Source organism: Xenopus laevis, chromosome 4S (genome assembly GCF_017654675.1).
Source record: "Xenopus laevis strain J_2021 chromosome 4S, Xenopus_laevis_v10.1, whole genome shotgun sequence".
NCBI lineage: Eukaryota > Metazoa > Chordata > Amphibia > Anura > Pipidae > Xenopus > Xenopus laevis.
The window spans coordinates 27249792-27263582 of NC_054378.1; the positions used below are offsets into that span (position 1 = coordinate 27249792).

General features: G+C 41.2%; 1 protein-coding gene across 2 annotated transcripts in view; it reads left to right on the forward strand.

Annotated features, from left to right (window-relative positions):
* Positions 1–13561, forward strand: part of LOC108715349 (rho family-interacting cell polarization regulator 1-like) — a 46936-nt gene extending 33375 nt beyond the window's left edge. The window contains exons 6-7 of one of the 2 annotated variants that reach the window (XM_041561095.1): positions 2050–2171; positions 13423–13561. In XM_041561095.1, coding sequence (XP_041417029.1) covers positions 2050–2171; positions 13423–13429 — 129 coding nt within the window. In that variant the 3' untranslated portion in view covers positions 13430–13561. Of the gene's footprint in view, positions 1–2049; positions 2542–13422 lie in introns of those variants that run through there. The other variant, XM_041561094.1, reaches the window with a different exon arrangement.
* The last annotated feature ends 230 nt before the right edge of the window (positions 13562–13791 follow it).

Here is a 13791-nt window from a genome sequence, read left to right on the forward strand (position 1 = left end):
ATCGTATCTCCAACATATCAATACATACCAAGATAAAAACCCCTAAACATGAAAGCCCGGGATCTGCTGAATAGCTTTATGCCCAATATGCATAGGTACACCTAAGTATGTGGCATATAGGGGCCCCAGAACACCCCATATGAGTTATCAGTTCTGTAATTCCAAATACTGCAATATCAGCACTTTTACAGCATTTTTCAAGGGGCAAAAGTACAAAAATGTTTGTTCATCCCAGAAAATCAACTTTCTACTCCAAACTACCATACTGCAAAGCTACGCTTAAGGCAGCGTTACTTATGACATTTCTGAAAATTGCCTAAAAATATTGCAATTGGTCGCATTTATCTTACCCAATTTCATACATACAATTGTAAAACACCCTAAACATTGACGCCAAGTTTCTACTGAACAGTTTGATGCCCAATATGCATAGATATACCAAAGCAGCTAGCATGTGCGGACCCTCCTAACAGCACAAAAAAAAAACCCAGAACCATACATTTTTGGAAAAGTACACATTCTGATGAATCCAAAATAGGTAATTATGTCTTTCTACTCCAAACTACCATACTGCAAAAGTAAGGCAGCGGTTTTAATCACATTTCTGAAATTTGTCTACAAACATTGCAAGTGGCCGCATTTATCTCACCTAATTTCGTACATACAATTGTAAAACACCCTAAATATTGACGCCAAGGGTCTGCTGAACAGTTTGATGGCCAATATGCATAGATATACCAAAGCAGCTTGCATGTGCAGACCCCAAATAAAATAAGTGCACTTGAATTTTCTCAGCTGTTTTTTTGCCTTCTGTGAAGAATGACCCGTGACTGCGTATTATTTTCCAAAAGACCCTCCTAACAGCACATAGACCCCCCAAAACCATATATTATGAACAGTTTGATGCCCAATATGCATAGATATACCAAAGCATCTGGCATGTGAGAACCCCAAAAAAAATGAGTGCATTTGAATTTTCTCTGCTGTCTTTCGACCAGTGACTGTGTATTGTGCCACAAGGCACCCTAACAGCACAAAGACCCCCCCAAAACCATATATTTTTTATATTTACATACTGACAAATACAAAATTGCAAAAAAAAAAAAAAAAAAGCCTAAAAAGAATAAAGCTAACTTAGTAAAATGTGTATTTGTACATTTATTTATGTGTATGTGTAAATGTGTGCACAGTGTCGGACTGTCCCACAGGGATACCAGTGGGCCAAAGTGTCAGTGGGCCCTTCTGTTCAACCAACTATTTGCTTTATATGCCTATACAACAGCAATTGTCCAATTTCTATATAAGAATAAAGAGAAGAAATGGAGGAGGAGACTGATGATAATATTTGAGGAGGAGTGATTAAGATAATAAAGAATGAAGGAAAAATTATTTGGACAGTGGGCCTGTGGCCATAGGTTTTCTGGTGGGCCCCAGGCATCCCAGTCCAACACTGTGTGTGTATAACTGTAAAATAAAAATAAATGCTACTTACATTTCTGACCAGCAGGGTCAGCCAAGGGGGGTCCTAAAGCAGAGTCCACGCAGCAGGAATTTGCAGGCTGGCTGGAACAGGCAGAGAGGAGACAGAAATTTTGTAGGCGGGTCCTGCGACGATTGCATCGCAGGACCCACGTGACCTCCTCTCTCCCTGCTCGTTGCCTAGGGGGTTGGGAGAGCACGGAGCCCTCTGCAGAAGCAGCAATCGCCACTAATGCAGAGAGGAGCCCTCTACAGCCAAGGACGTAGGTACTACGTGCGTGGCAGTTAAGGCTTTTCCTGCAGGAACATATTACCTACATTCTTGGCAGGGGAAATGTTAAACGTGTATGATGCTGTGTTGGCTGCTTCAGCAAACAGGATCATACATAATAAATGAGATGGCTGCCCACGAACCATTTATTAAAACTTGAGAAAAAAATAGTTTTATAATACAATTTAAAATAGAAAAGTTAATTATTTGCAAGCCATTTATATGTACTTGTATAGAGTTAGAATCATTGACTGATCTTGCTGTGTTTTTCTTGTCTGATTTCTTCTCAATATTGGTAGCAGAAACATGGAGTTTTCCGTAGAAGAGCACCTAGCATTAGACTTTCTGTAGAAAATGCACTTGAGAGCTTTGTTTTACTGAGCATCACATCTGACATCTCTGAAGAAGGACACAAAGAAAGGTTGGCCTTAGCAATGTCGTCAATATATAACTGCTTATGTTTAATATGCATAACTGTATACATTATTTTACACTTACATGTGTAAAAGAATGTACACGTGTTCAAATGTTAACATTGTTCCTCTTTCACAGAGGTATATAGTTATTTAAATAGGTATCCAGATTATGGAGAAATGTACCTGAATGCTTTTCTGTAATTCATTACGTACTGCACATTAAATCTGTTTTCATGTAAACCCACCTTAGGGTAAGTCTCATGAAGATAAGTAAAAGGAAGTAGCAATGACATTGTAGTCTCACAGAGTTTTGGATGCCAGGATCCGTGATTGCCAATTACCAGATTGTACCATTAAATCCGGGAAAGAATTCCCTGTGTGGGGCTATGAAATCAGTGTCAATTCTGGGAAATTGTCAAGTCTGAGAATATAAAAATGAGGTTCTACTCAAATTAGAAATAAATGAAAAGTTGCTAAGATTAGAGCATTTTATAGCATACTAAGGGGCACATTTAATAAGCCTGAGTGAAGGATTCTAAGTAAAAAAAAAGTAGTACTGTCTCTTTAAAAAAAAACTTTGACTACATACTTCGCCACTTTAAACCTACCGAGCTACAATGTTAGCCTATGGGGACCTTCCCCATAAGTTTTCTAAGCTTTTTCTGATAGAAGAAAAAACGTTTGATCGATCGATTAAAATCCTTCAAATCGTTCGATTCGAAGGATTTAATCGTTTGATCGATTGATCAAAGTATTTGCGCAAGATACGATATTCGAATTCGAAGGATTTAACTTTGAGGGTCGAATTCGAGGGTTAATTAACCCTCAATATTCGACCCTTAGTAAATGTGCCCCTAAATGTTAACTTAGAGGTGAACTACCCATTTAAACATCAGGCCATTAAACATGCTAGTCCACTGTTACAACAGTTTTATGGGCAAAAATATTTCAAATCAAATCTTTAAAAAAAAATCAAATCAATAAAGGTAGGTGAAAAATGTAGTAAATATTTTGGATATTTTAATAGGGATGCATGGAACCCAGGACTCTGAATTCTAGCCCTTTTCACAGGAGTCAGATTCATCCAAATCCTTAGCTTGGATTCATGTAAAAGTACCAGGCAGCTGAACAGGAATACTTTCTAAACATAACCAAAATTTTAATTATGCAATTATGCAACTTAAGATGCAGATTCAGTTTGTTATTGAACCTGTTTTTTAAGGATTCTGTGTTTTCAGAAGGATGGTTTTCAGGATTCTGTGAATCCAGAAATTGGATTTGGTGCATTCCAAGTACAGCTATCGAATCCATTGTCTGTAAACGCATTAACCAGAACGCTACGAATTACAGAAAGGCCATCTTCTATAGGTTCAATTTTAATCAAATATTTTTTCTCTTTAATAAAAAAGTACAGAAAGGCCAACAAAGATATAACTAATAATTACTGGTGACAACACATTCCTATTGGCAGTTATGATTTTTTCAGCAGACTTAAGGTATGGAGATCTAAATTATGGAAATATCCCTTATCTGGAAAACCTCAGGTCCTAATCATTCTGGATAACCGGTCACATACCTTTCTTTGCAGCACAGGGAGGTAAGATAGGAAAGACAGTAATTATATTATGTGGTGGCATTTAAAATCTTACAAGGGTAAGATGTGTCTCATAATTTTACTAGGGATGCACCGAATCCACTATTTTGGATTAGCTCGAACCCCCGTATCCTTTGCGAAAGATTCGGCCGAATACCGAACCGAAGGATTTGGTTGAATCTGAATCCTGCTGAAAAAGGCCGAATCCCGCATCCCTAAATTTCACCCTCTCGGATTTGGCATTTTCCCAGAAGTGATGCAGATTTTTTTTTCCTGATTTTACATTTTAAAAAATTTACACTGTTTTGATGCTGTCCCCTGAGAAATGTAAAAAAGGTGCTTCTACTGTACACGAGCTGTGTATATTCTGTACATTATATCTGCAGTCATTTCCCTATGGGACCAGACTGTAAATTATATCCTTATAAATGGCGCGTTCTTGCGTCAGAACGCGATGTTTATAAGACAGAGACAGGGCTTGCACTGCAGCTCCCTCCATTTGTCTCCCATCTGATTTACAGGCAGAGCTTTCTTTTTTCGCACTGCTCGCTTCAGTCTCTCTCCTCAGCTATCAGGCCCCTTAGTCTCTCTACTGTCCTTCTCGTCTCTGGTTTTGCTCACATGATACCCCTCCAGTCACTTCCCAGCCTCGCAGCATTTCAACCCCCCATCTCGCTCCACCTTCCGCCATGACAAGTCTCACTCAACATTCCTCTCTCCCTCTCCTGTTCAGCTCCCCCTCCCATCCTCCGTGTCTACTCTCTGTCACTGTCTCACTCCCTACACCCTCCGTTGCAGCTGATGACGTCATCCCATGGCAGGCATAATTACATGAAGCAAACAAAACTGAAGCAATAAAAATAAAGGTACAAACAAGGGACTACAGGGAAGCTCTAGAAACAAAATTAAATAAGGGGAACACACACAGGGGGAATAAACACTAGCAGACACAAGTAAACTCAAAACAAAGTGTAGCATTTTGTACAACATACTTGAAAGCCAGGAAGTGAAACACAATCTGTAGATTATAATGCATAATGTACCCCCTACTTAAATTTATAAAGATATCGGAGGTCACCTCGGAGTTATGTCCTGTATAAAAGCACTCGGCCTGCAGCCTCGTGCTTTTATATGGTCATATGACTCCTCAGTGACTTATATCTTTATAAATTACAGTAGGGGATACATTATCCACCATATAAGCAGTGCTTTATTATTCAGTTATGCTTGGCGATTAGTGATATATTTCTGTCACATGACTCACTGAACCTTGTATATTATAATAAATAATGTTGTAAAAGATGAGTATATTGGAAGTCATTTTGGTGATCCATGACCTGACTTCAGCATTGTGCTTTTATATGGTCAAGTAACTTCTCAGTGATTTATAAAATCCTTTACAATAGTGGGTACCTTATTCATTTTATAATCTATTTATATACATGTACTGTAAGTCTATATTTTATTGAATCCAAAAGGCACCAACCGATGCTGGTTGCCAGAAACTATAAACAACACACAGGAAATAGAAATTGCAACAGGTGAACAAACAGTGATACAACAAAATTGTAAATGTTTTGATGCTCAAGATATATGTTAAATCCTCAGGAGTCTGCAAAATTATTAATGGCCAAAACTTTCCTGCATCTTGCAAAGAGGTTTTATGAACATGCAGTTGTGTTCAGAATAATAACAGTGTGTTTAAAAAAATGAATAAAGCTCAAAATCCTTATTATAACTTTTATTTCCATATACAGAAATGAAACTGCACATTCTATTCCATGTCAAAATACAAAGGAAAATGTATCAGATTTGTCTCCAAGAAATACACTCTGCAGCACTCCTGTGCTGCTGTGACATGTGATTTATTGTGCCAACAAACTAGGCATGTATCAGATTTGTGTTATTCCTTTATAGAAAGTGAAGAAAAGGGAATATTAGATTGTTCCAAAAAATAACCGTGTCTGCATTCTTCTTTACAAACTCAGACATTCACTGTATAAAGTGAAAAATGTTTCAAGATTTTGCTTTCCTTTGAATCACTGAACTAATATTTTTTTTTAAAGGTAAGATTTATTTCTTTTTTTAAACACACAGCAATCAGACATACAACAAATAAGTACACTCGCAGACTAAACTGTACAAGTTTGGCAGGATGAAAACATGGCACAGGCTATCACCAAGCATAACACAATACAGAGATCGAGCAGTTGAGATGGACACTATCAAATTCAGGTGAACTTTACATCTGAAGGCTAGGTTGGGACCTTCGAGGATATGTAGGATAGCTAACCACAAAGGATTTCATAATAGGAGATGGACTTGGTTAAGACATGCTACAGAGGGGTCGGGTCAATGTCATTCCACAATCCCCAAATTTTATCAAATTTTGTTGGTGTTCCCCTAACTTCGTAGGTGAGCTTATATAGGAGTACTGCTTTGTTAACCAGTTGTATCCAAGCATTAAGAGAGGGTGAGAGGTGACCCATCCAGTGAAGGGCTACAGTTTTTTTCGCATAAAAGAGTAGGATACGAAAAGAGATTCGAGTATACTTAGCTGGGATTATCTCTTCTAGGACCCCCAAAAGGCAAACTGTAGGTGAAATTATTCTCGGAAAGTCAAGATTGTCCGCTAGATAGTTTACGACTTGTGTCCAGAAGCTCAATATGTAGTGGCATTCCCAGATTAAATGGAAGAAATCCGCAGCTTGTTGGTGACACCTGGGACAGGAGTCGCAGGGGATCCGGCCCATCAGTTTGAGTCGTGTGGGAGTAATGTAAATATGATGCATAATTTTATATTGTATTAGTTTGTCTTTCAACGATATCAGGCCAGTGTATATGTGATCTGTTGCTTCGTCCCAGTTATCCTGCTCAAGGCCTACAATTTTGGTATTCCACCAGTCTTGTGCTGATCGAAAAGGTTTGGGGCCGGATAAAAGGAATTGCTGGTAGAGCCGGGACACCAGCTTTGCTGGGTTGGGATCATGAAGAATTTCTTCTATGACTAGACAGGATTGCTGGGGAGTAAGACTGTTAAATTGGGAGTGGAAGGCATGTCGTAATTGTAGGTACTTAAATAATGGAATATGTGTTGGTTGGCACTTTTGTTGGAGTGTGCAAAGGGTGGCAAAGGTATGATTCTCAAGGAGGTCCTTCAAGCGTTTAATGCCTTGCCTTGGCCAGAAAACCGAGTGTTGCAAGGATCTAAAGTGATTTAGATAGGAATTCCCCCAGAGTGGGAGGTGAGGGGATAGGAGGGGTGGTGAATGGCCCAAAAGTTTGAGAGCTATCAGCCAGGCCTTCTGTGGGGTAGTCAGTGTCGTCGGTAATGGGACAGAATCCCTGGGACTCCGATAGGGAAAATTGCGGAGACCTTCCCACGAGGATAGTAAAAGAGCTTGTAACTGCGAGTTTGGGTTATATGGGTCAGGGTTAAAGCACCAGTGGAGGTAATATACTTGTGAAGCTATAAAATACCAATGGAAGTTGGGGAGGGCCAGACCTCCCACGTCGCATGGTGCACACAGCTTTGACCAAGCTATTCTGGGTGTTTTATTGTTCCAGAGGAAGGGGATCACGATTTGGTTTATACTTTTAAAGTATCTTTTGGGGATATATATTGGCGCATTATGGAGTAGGTAGAGAATTTTGGGGAGGTAAATCATTTTAATGACATTTACTCTACCCCAGAGAGACAGAGGAAGTTTAGTCCATCGATTTAAGGTATTGGTCAGATTAACTAAAATTGGGTCGAGGTTTAAGGTAGTGTATTTTGTGAGATCTGCATGGACTACCACTCCTAGGTACTTGAATTGGGTGGCCCATTCGAGAGGGGTCTCTTGTGGTAGAGATCGAGGTTGGTCAGGGTCAATGGGGAATAAAACTGATTTTTCCCAGTTAACTCGTAGTCCAGAGAATGAGCCAAAGCGATTGACCAGGTCCAGGAGGGCTGTAAGAGAATCATTGGGATCTGCCAAATATATAAGGAGGTCATCTGCAAAAAGGGAGATTTTTTCCTGAATAGTGCCGTAGGTTAAACCCTTGATTAAAGGAGACTGTCTGGTCAGTATTGCTAGTGGTTCTATTGCTAGGGCAAATAGAATTGGGGAAAGGGGGCAACCCTGCCGTGTTCCCCTTGTTAGTAAGAAAGGGGGTGAAATATGGCCATTAACTCTCACGCGTGCCGTGGGGTTCTTGTAGAGAAGTTTGATCCAGGATATGCATCTAGGGCCAAGTCCGAAACGGGCTAAAACCTCCCATAGGTAATCCCACTCCACTGAATCAAAAGCCTTAGCAGAGTCTAGGGAGGCTACTACTCTGGTGCCTGTTTCAGTATGGGCGATCTGCAGGTTGGTAAAGAGTCTGCGGAGGTTGATGTTAGTGGAGCGTCCTGGCATAAAGCCAGATTGATCAGGGTGGATAAGGTCAGGGACTACCTGTTGGAGGCGGGAAGTGAGGACCTTAGCCAGGATTTTAGCATCTGTATTTAGGAGAGATATAGGGCGGTATGAAGAGCAGCGAGTTGTATCTTTACCCGGTTTAGGGATGACAACTATGAGGGCCTCTGTAAATGATGGAGGTAGTGAATTACTATCGAAAGCACTTTGCAGCGTCTCTAGATATTTCGGGGCTAATTGTTCTGAGAGAGCTTTGTACCAGTCTGGAGGTAGGCCATCTGGTCCTGGTGTCTTATTTGGGGGTAGGGAGGCAATGGCATCAGCAATTTCTCGGGGCGTTATAGGTGCATCCAGAAATGTTTTGTCACTAAGTGAGAGAGACGGGATAGGGATGGAGTCCAAGAAGTGAAGGAGTTGGGTTCTGGAGTGTCTAGTTGTGGTAGAATATAGGTTTTGGTAGAAGGTGGCAAATTCTCCTGCTATGAGCTTGGGTTCAGCGACTATTGAGCCATCATCTAAAACAAGGCGGGGAACAGTGGAGGATGTAGTCTGTTGTCTAGCCAAAAATGCCAAAAGCTTACTGTTTTTGTCGCTCTGATCAAAGATACGCTGGTTCTGGTAAAGCAAGGCTTTTCTAGTTAGTGATATGGAGGCTCTGGAAAGAGAGTTTTGAGCGCTTAGGAGACCAGCATAGTTGGCAGGGGTAGGGTTCAGTGTATGTGCTCCTGAAGCATTACGGAGTTCAGTCTCCGCTGCTTTAACCTGGTCTAAAGTATCATTCCTTGCTTGTGAGATTGCCCCCATAAGCGCTCCTCTCATGACCGCCTTAGAGGCATCCCAAAGAGTCAGAGGGGAGGCGGACCCCACGTTATGGACCCAATAGTCGCCATAGGCCTGGGCATTCGCCTCGGCCACTGTAGTGTTTTTGAGCCAAAGAGGGCTTAAGCGCCATAGCTTGTCTGAGGCCTCAGGATTCCAGCGAAAAGTAACTTGAAGTGGGGAGTGGTCAGATAGGGATTGGGGTAGGTATCGGATTTGATCAACCATAGATAGGAGGTCATGAGATACGAGGGCCAGGTCTATCCTAGAGAAAGTTTTGTGTGTTGGAGAGTGGCAGGAGAAGGTTTTTTGGAGTGGGTATTTCCACCTCCAGGGGTCAGTTAGTTGTAAGGCTTCTGCCCACGTGGTGAGCTTAGTAAACGTATGGGGGTCAGGGCTAAGTTTATCCAAGGACGGATTTAAGCAACAGTTAAAATCTCCCATAATACAGAGGGGGCTAGGTGGGAATTCAGACAGTTTAGTCATCATTATATCTAGGATGGACACTGCAAATGGCGGAGGCATATACAGATTGACCAAAAGAATGGGTTTGTTGGCGATAAGGCCATGAATTACCAGGAATCTGCCGTAGTGATCTAAGTGGAGCTTTAGAAGTTCAAATGGCAGACCCTTGCGAATTAATACAGAGACCCCCCTCGAATGAGTTGAAAAAGTAGAGTGAAAATGCCATCCCACCCATGGTGCGAGAACTTTTTGTCCGGAGAGATGCGTCTCCTGGAGGAGAAGGATAGAGGGAGGATATCTCTTGAGGTAATTAAACAACAAGCTCCTTTTAAATTTGGAATTAAGGCCCCTCACGTTCCAAGAAAGTATCGATATATTAGCCATAGCATACAGTTGTAGGTATATGCCAAGTCAGAGGAAGTGTCCATCCCTTCAGGTACATCAGTAAGAGAAACTTATAAAGTATATCATGCTTAGTTACTATGCCGAGCAATTTAGAGTGAATAGTCTGCGAAATACATTGATACACAAACCCAACATATATACATCCCCAACTCTCCCTACTCACCCCCCAAACTCGGGTGAGTCTATTACCCATAACAATCTAGAACAATAATGGGGGTTATCCCCTAGACTTCTGCTAAGAAACAGTCCCTATTCGGGGGTCTAGGGCGGGTGTTGAAGTCAGTAACTGCCTGTTGTCAGGCACCGAGCTGAAATATTGGGCAGTTGCCCCGTAAGAAAAGACCAGGTGCGGCCCACAGTGGGGTATCGATGTGGCCGGGAAGGAGGGAAAAAAATAAAGAAAAAATAAAAATAAGAAGGGGGGGGAACTGTAAACTGCAGGATTACATGCTTGATAAGAAACTCCTTCAAGTCAGTTGTATCTCCATTTCTTTGCAGGTAGTAACTGGTGTCCTTAGGACATGCGGAGAAGGGTCATGTACCCTCTGAAGTGACAGTTTGTGGAGAGTTGTAGGGCCGATCCCTTAGGCAAAAACGTTAGGGGGTAAGCGTTCCATGGGTAGAACAAAGGGAAACTGGACAGTTATGTTCAAGGGACAGCTGGGGTGTTTGTTTGCAAGTTTACCCAACATTAGGCGCTGGTCACCAGATAGTCGTCTCTATATTGCTGGTATCTAAGTTGGTTCGACTGAAATATTCACAGCCCTGGAGAGTAATGTTGGGGTTAGGGCATTTAACTCAAACTGCCAAAGTCAATAGAGTGCCCTAGTGGGCATGGGAAACAACAACTTGTAGAGATCCTTGTGGACTGGATCAGAATTGGGGATTCTGGGAGGTCGCTACCTAGTCAGGTCTGGGATTCCGGTTGGGAGATTGGCGAACGCCGTGCTGGTTGAGCCAGTCTTCCACATCCTTGGGCGAGGTGAAAAAGTGTGTGCGGTCGCCATCTTGAATGCGCATCCGCGCAGGATATTGCATACTGTACTTGATTTGCGCCTCTCTGAGTCGAGCCTTTACCCTTGACTGAACTAATATTTACTTGTATAACCACTGTTTTTGAGAACTGCTGCAGATCTGTGTTGCATGGAGTTGACAAACTCCTGGCACCTGTTACATTCCACAATTCTTCTGCATTTTTTGGTTTTGCCTCAGAAACAGCGCTTTTGATGTCATCCCCAAGCTTTCTATTGGATTAAGGTCCAATAGAAACACCAATTTCAAGGGCATTTCCTCTTCGGCATAAGGCAACATGGCCTCTTCAAGTATTTTGATGTACTGAAACCAGGGCCGCCATCAGGGGGGGGACTGGGGGGACACTTGTCCTGGGCCCAGTGCTTTTTGGGTTTTGGGGGAGCCCTGTGGCTGTAGCTGCGATGGAAACGGAACCAGAAGCTCTGCCCCCTCTGTGACATCATCAAGCTCACATTCTGACAGGCAACAGGAGAAAACCATAGTCAGGCTGAGAAAACAAACAGTATAGAAGCAGGGGAGGGGAAAGAAACGTGCAGGCACTACAGGTCCCTCCTCCCCACCCGATTCTGCAGCTCTCTGACATCAGCAGGGGCCCTGCCACAGCGTGAGTACAGCCACCTTGAAACACACTAATGCAAGTACTTTTCTAATGGTGGCCCGGGGCATATATTAATAATAAGGGGGGGGGGTCAACAGACACAAGTTTCAGACAAGATATTCATCATTAATATATAGCATTAACTTGAGATAACAGCTTAAAGGAGTGGTCCACCTTTAAGTTCCCGTTTAGTACTTTATAGAATGGCCCAATCTAAGCAACTTTTCAATTTGCCTTCATTATTTATTTTTATTGTTTTTTAATTATTTGCCTTCATCTGGCTCTTTTGATCTTTCAAATGGAGGTCACTGACCCCATCTCAAAAGCAAATGCTCTGTAAAGCTACAAATGTATTGTTATTGCTACTTTTTATTACTATATTTAGGCCCTCTCCTATTCATATTCCAGTCTCTTAGTTCAAATCAACCAGCTTGCTGAAATTTCTGAGAGCTGGAGAGCTGCTGAAAAAAAAGTTAAATAACTCAAAAAACACAAATAATAAAAAATGAAAACAACATGCAAATTGTATCAGAATATCAGAATATCACTCTCCGCATCATACTAAAATTGAATTCAAAGGTTAACAACCCCTTTAATGGTTCTAAGCTACTTGTGTCCAAAAGAAACACCTCTGCTTATAAAGGTTCCTCAGGAGAAACAGTTCTGGTAGGGGCAGGGGGGCACAGGGGGTACTCCTGGCCCAGGCCTCAGGAGGGCCCCATGACAGCGGCGGAAGCCATGCCGCCTCTTCCGAAGTCCTGAAGCCGCGAAAATACCCGGAGTAACTAAAGGAGCCGAAGTTAAAGTCCTGAAGCCATGCGTTCAGTTCTACTGAACACCAATTTTTTCAAACCCCTAGCCACCAATGTATTATTTTAATACTCTATAGGCCGATGCACCCAATGTTTTTTTTAACTTGTAAGGGGCTGGCGCCAATATTATTTTTAACTTATAGGGGGGCCCTTTTTATAACTTGTGTGTGTGGGAGATTTACCATTTTTAGTGATGTCTGTGTGGTCTTTTAACTGTGTTGTGGGCTGGGTGGGGCCAATGGGGCCCCCGAAGATTTTGTTGGATGTGGCCCCCGTGATTTCTAATGGCAGCCCTGATTGAAAATGATCCATGATCCCTGGTATGTGATAAATAGGCCCAACACCATAGTATAAGAAACATCCCCATACCACGATGCTTGCTTCACAGTGCTTCACTGTCTTCACAGTGAACTGTGGCTTGAATTCAGTGTTTGAGGTCGTCTGACAAACTGCCTAAGGCCCCTAGACCCAAAAAAGAACAATCTCAGTCGACAAAATGTTTAGCGTCAATATGTTCTTTGGCAAATTGTAGCCTCTTCAGCACATTTTTTGGCACTTTGTGATAGCTTGGCTTCACATAGTCGTCTTCTAACATTACTCACTGGTAACTTTAGACCTTCTTGGCTGAGCCATTTTGACTATTCTTCTATCCATAAGGTAGTTTTCCATTTTCTTCAACGTCTTTCAGGTTTTTGTTGCCATTTTAAGGCATTTGAGATCATTTTAGCTGAGCAGCCTATAATTTTCTGCACATGTTTTCACCTATCCAATCAACTTTTAATCAGTATGTATGTATGTATACTTTACTTCTGAACAATGACTGGAACAACCCATAACCACAAATGCCCTATAACCAGCATGCACAAAATTTGCTGCCTTCCTTCCTTAAATAAGGATGGTAATTGACACCTGTGTTTTTACAGAATGAATAATCTCACTAATTGAACTCCACACTATTATTTTGAACAAGCCTCAATTAATGATTCAGTTACACAGAAACAGCAGCATGACTGTTGGGTTTGGGTTTTTGTTTCTATCACTCTACTACACCTTCTTTTCAAAACTTTTTTATTAGTTAGCAGTACTGTATTTACTTTCATCATAACTGATTTTTGTACATTTTACTTTCAGATTATAGAGGGTGCTGTCACCATATTCAGATACATTGCAAGAAAAAAGAAGTTTCCATCATTATCCTTCCCTTTGTTCACATTATATCTTAAAACATTTAAATGCTGTTAATGTTATAACAATAAAAATTTAACTAAAACGTAACCGTCTATTTTTGTATTTACTATTGTTTTTATTCAATATAATCTCCTAAATCAATGATTTTTTTGAAGATTCCATTATGTAGGTTTCAATCCTATCAAATATTTCTTTTTATTTTTCATTTTTAGTTATACAAATATAGTATAAATTCCCTATTATGTTATCAAAGGTGTCCAGATTTTGGTGTAGACATTATATTTGCTTGCAGTTATACTCAACATTCTCTCA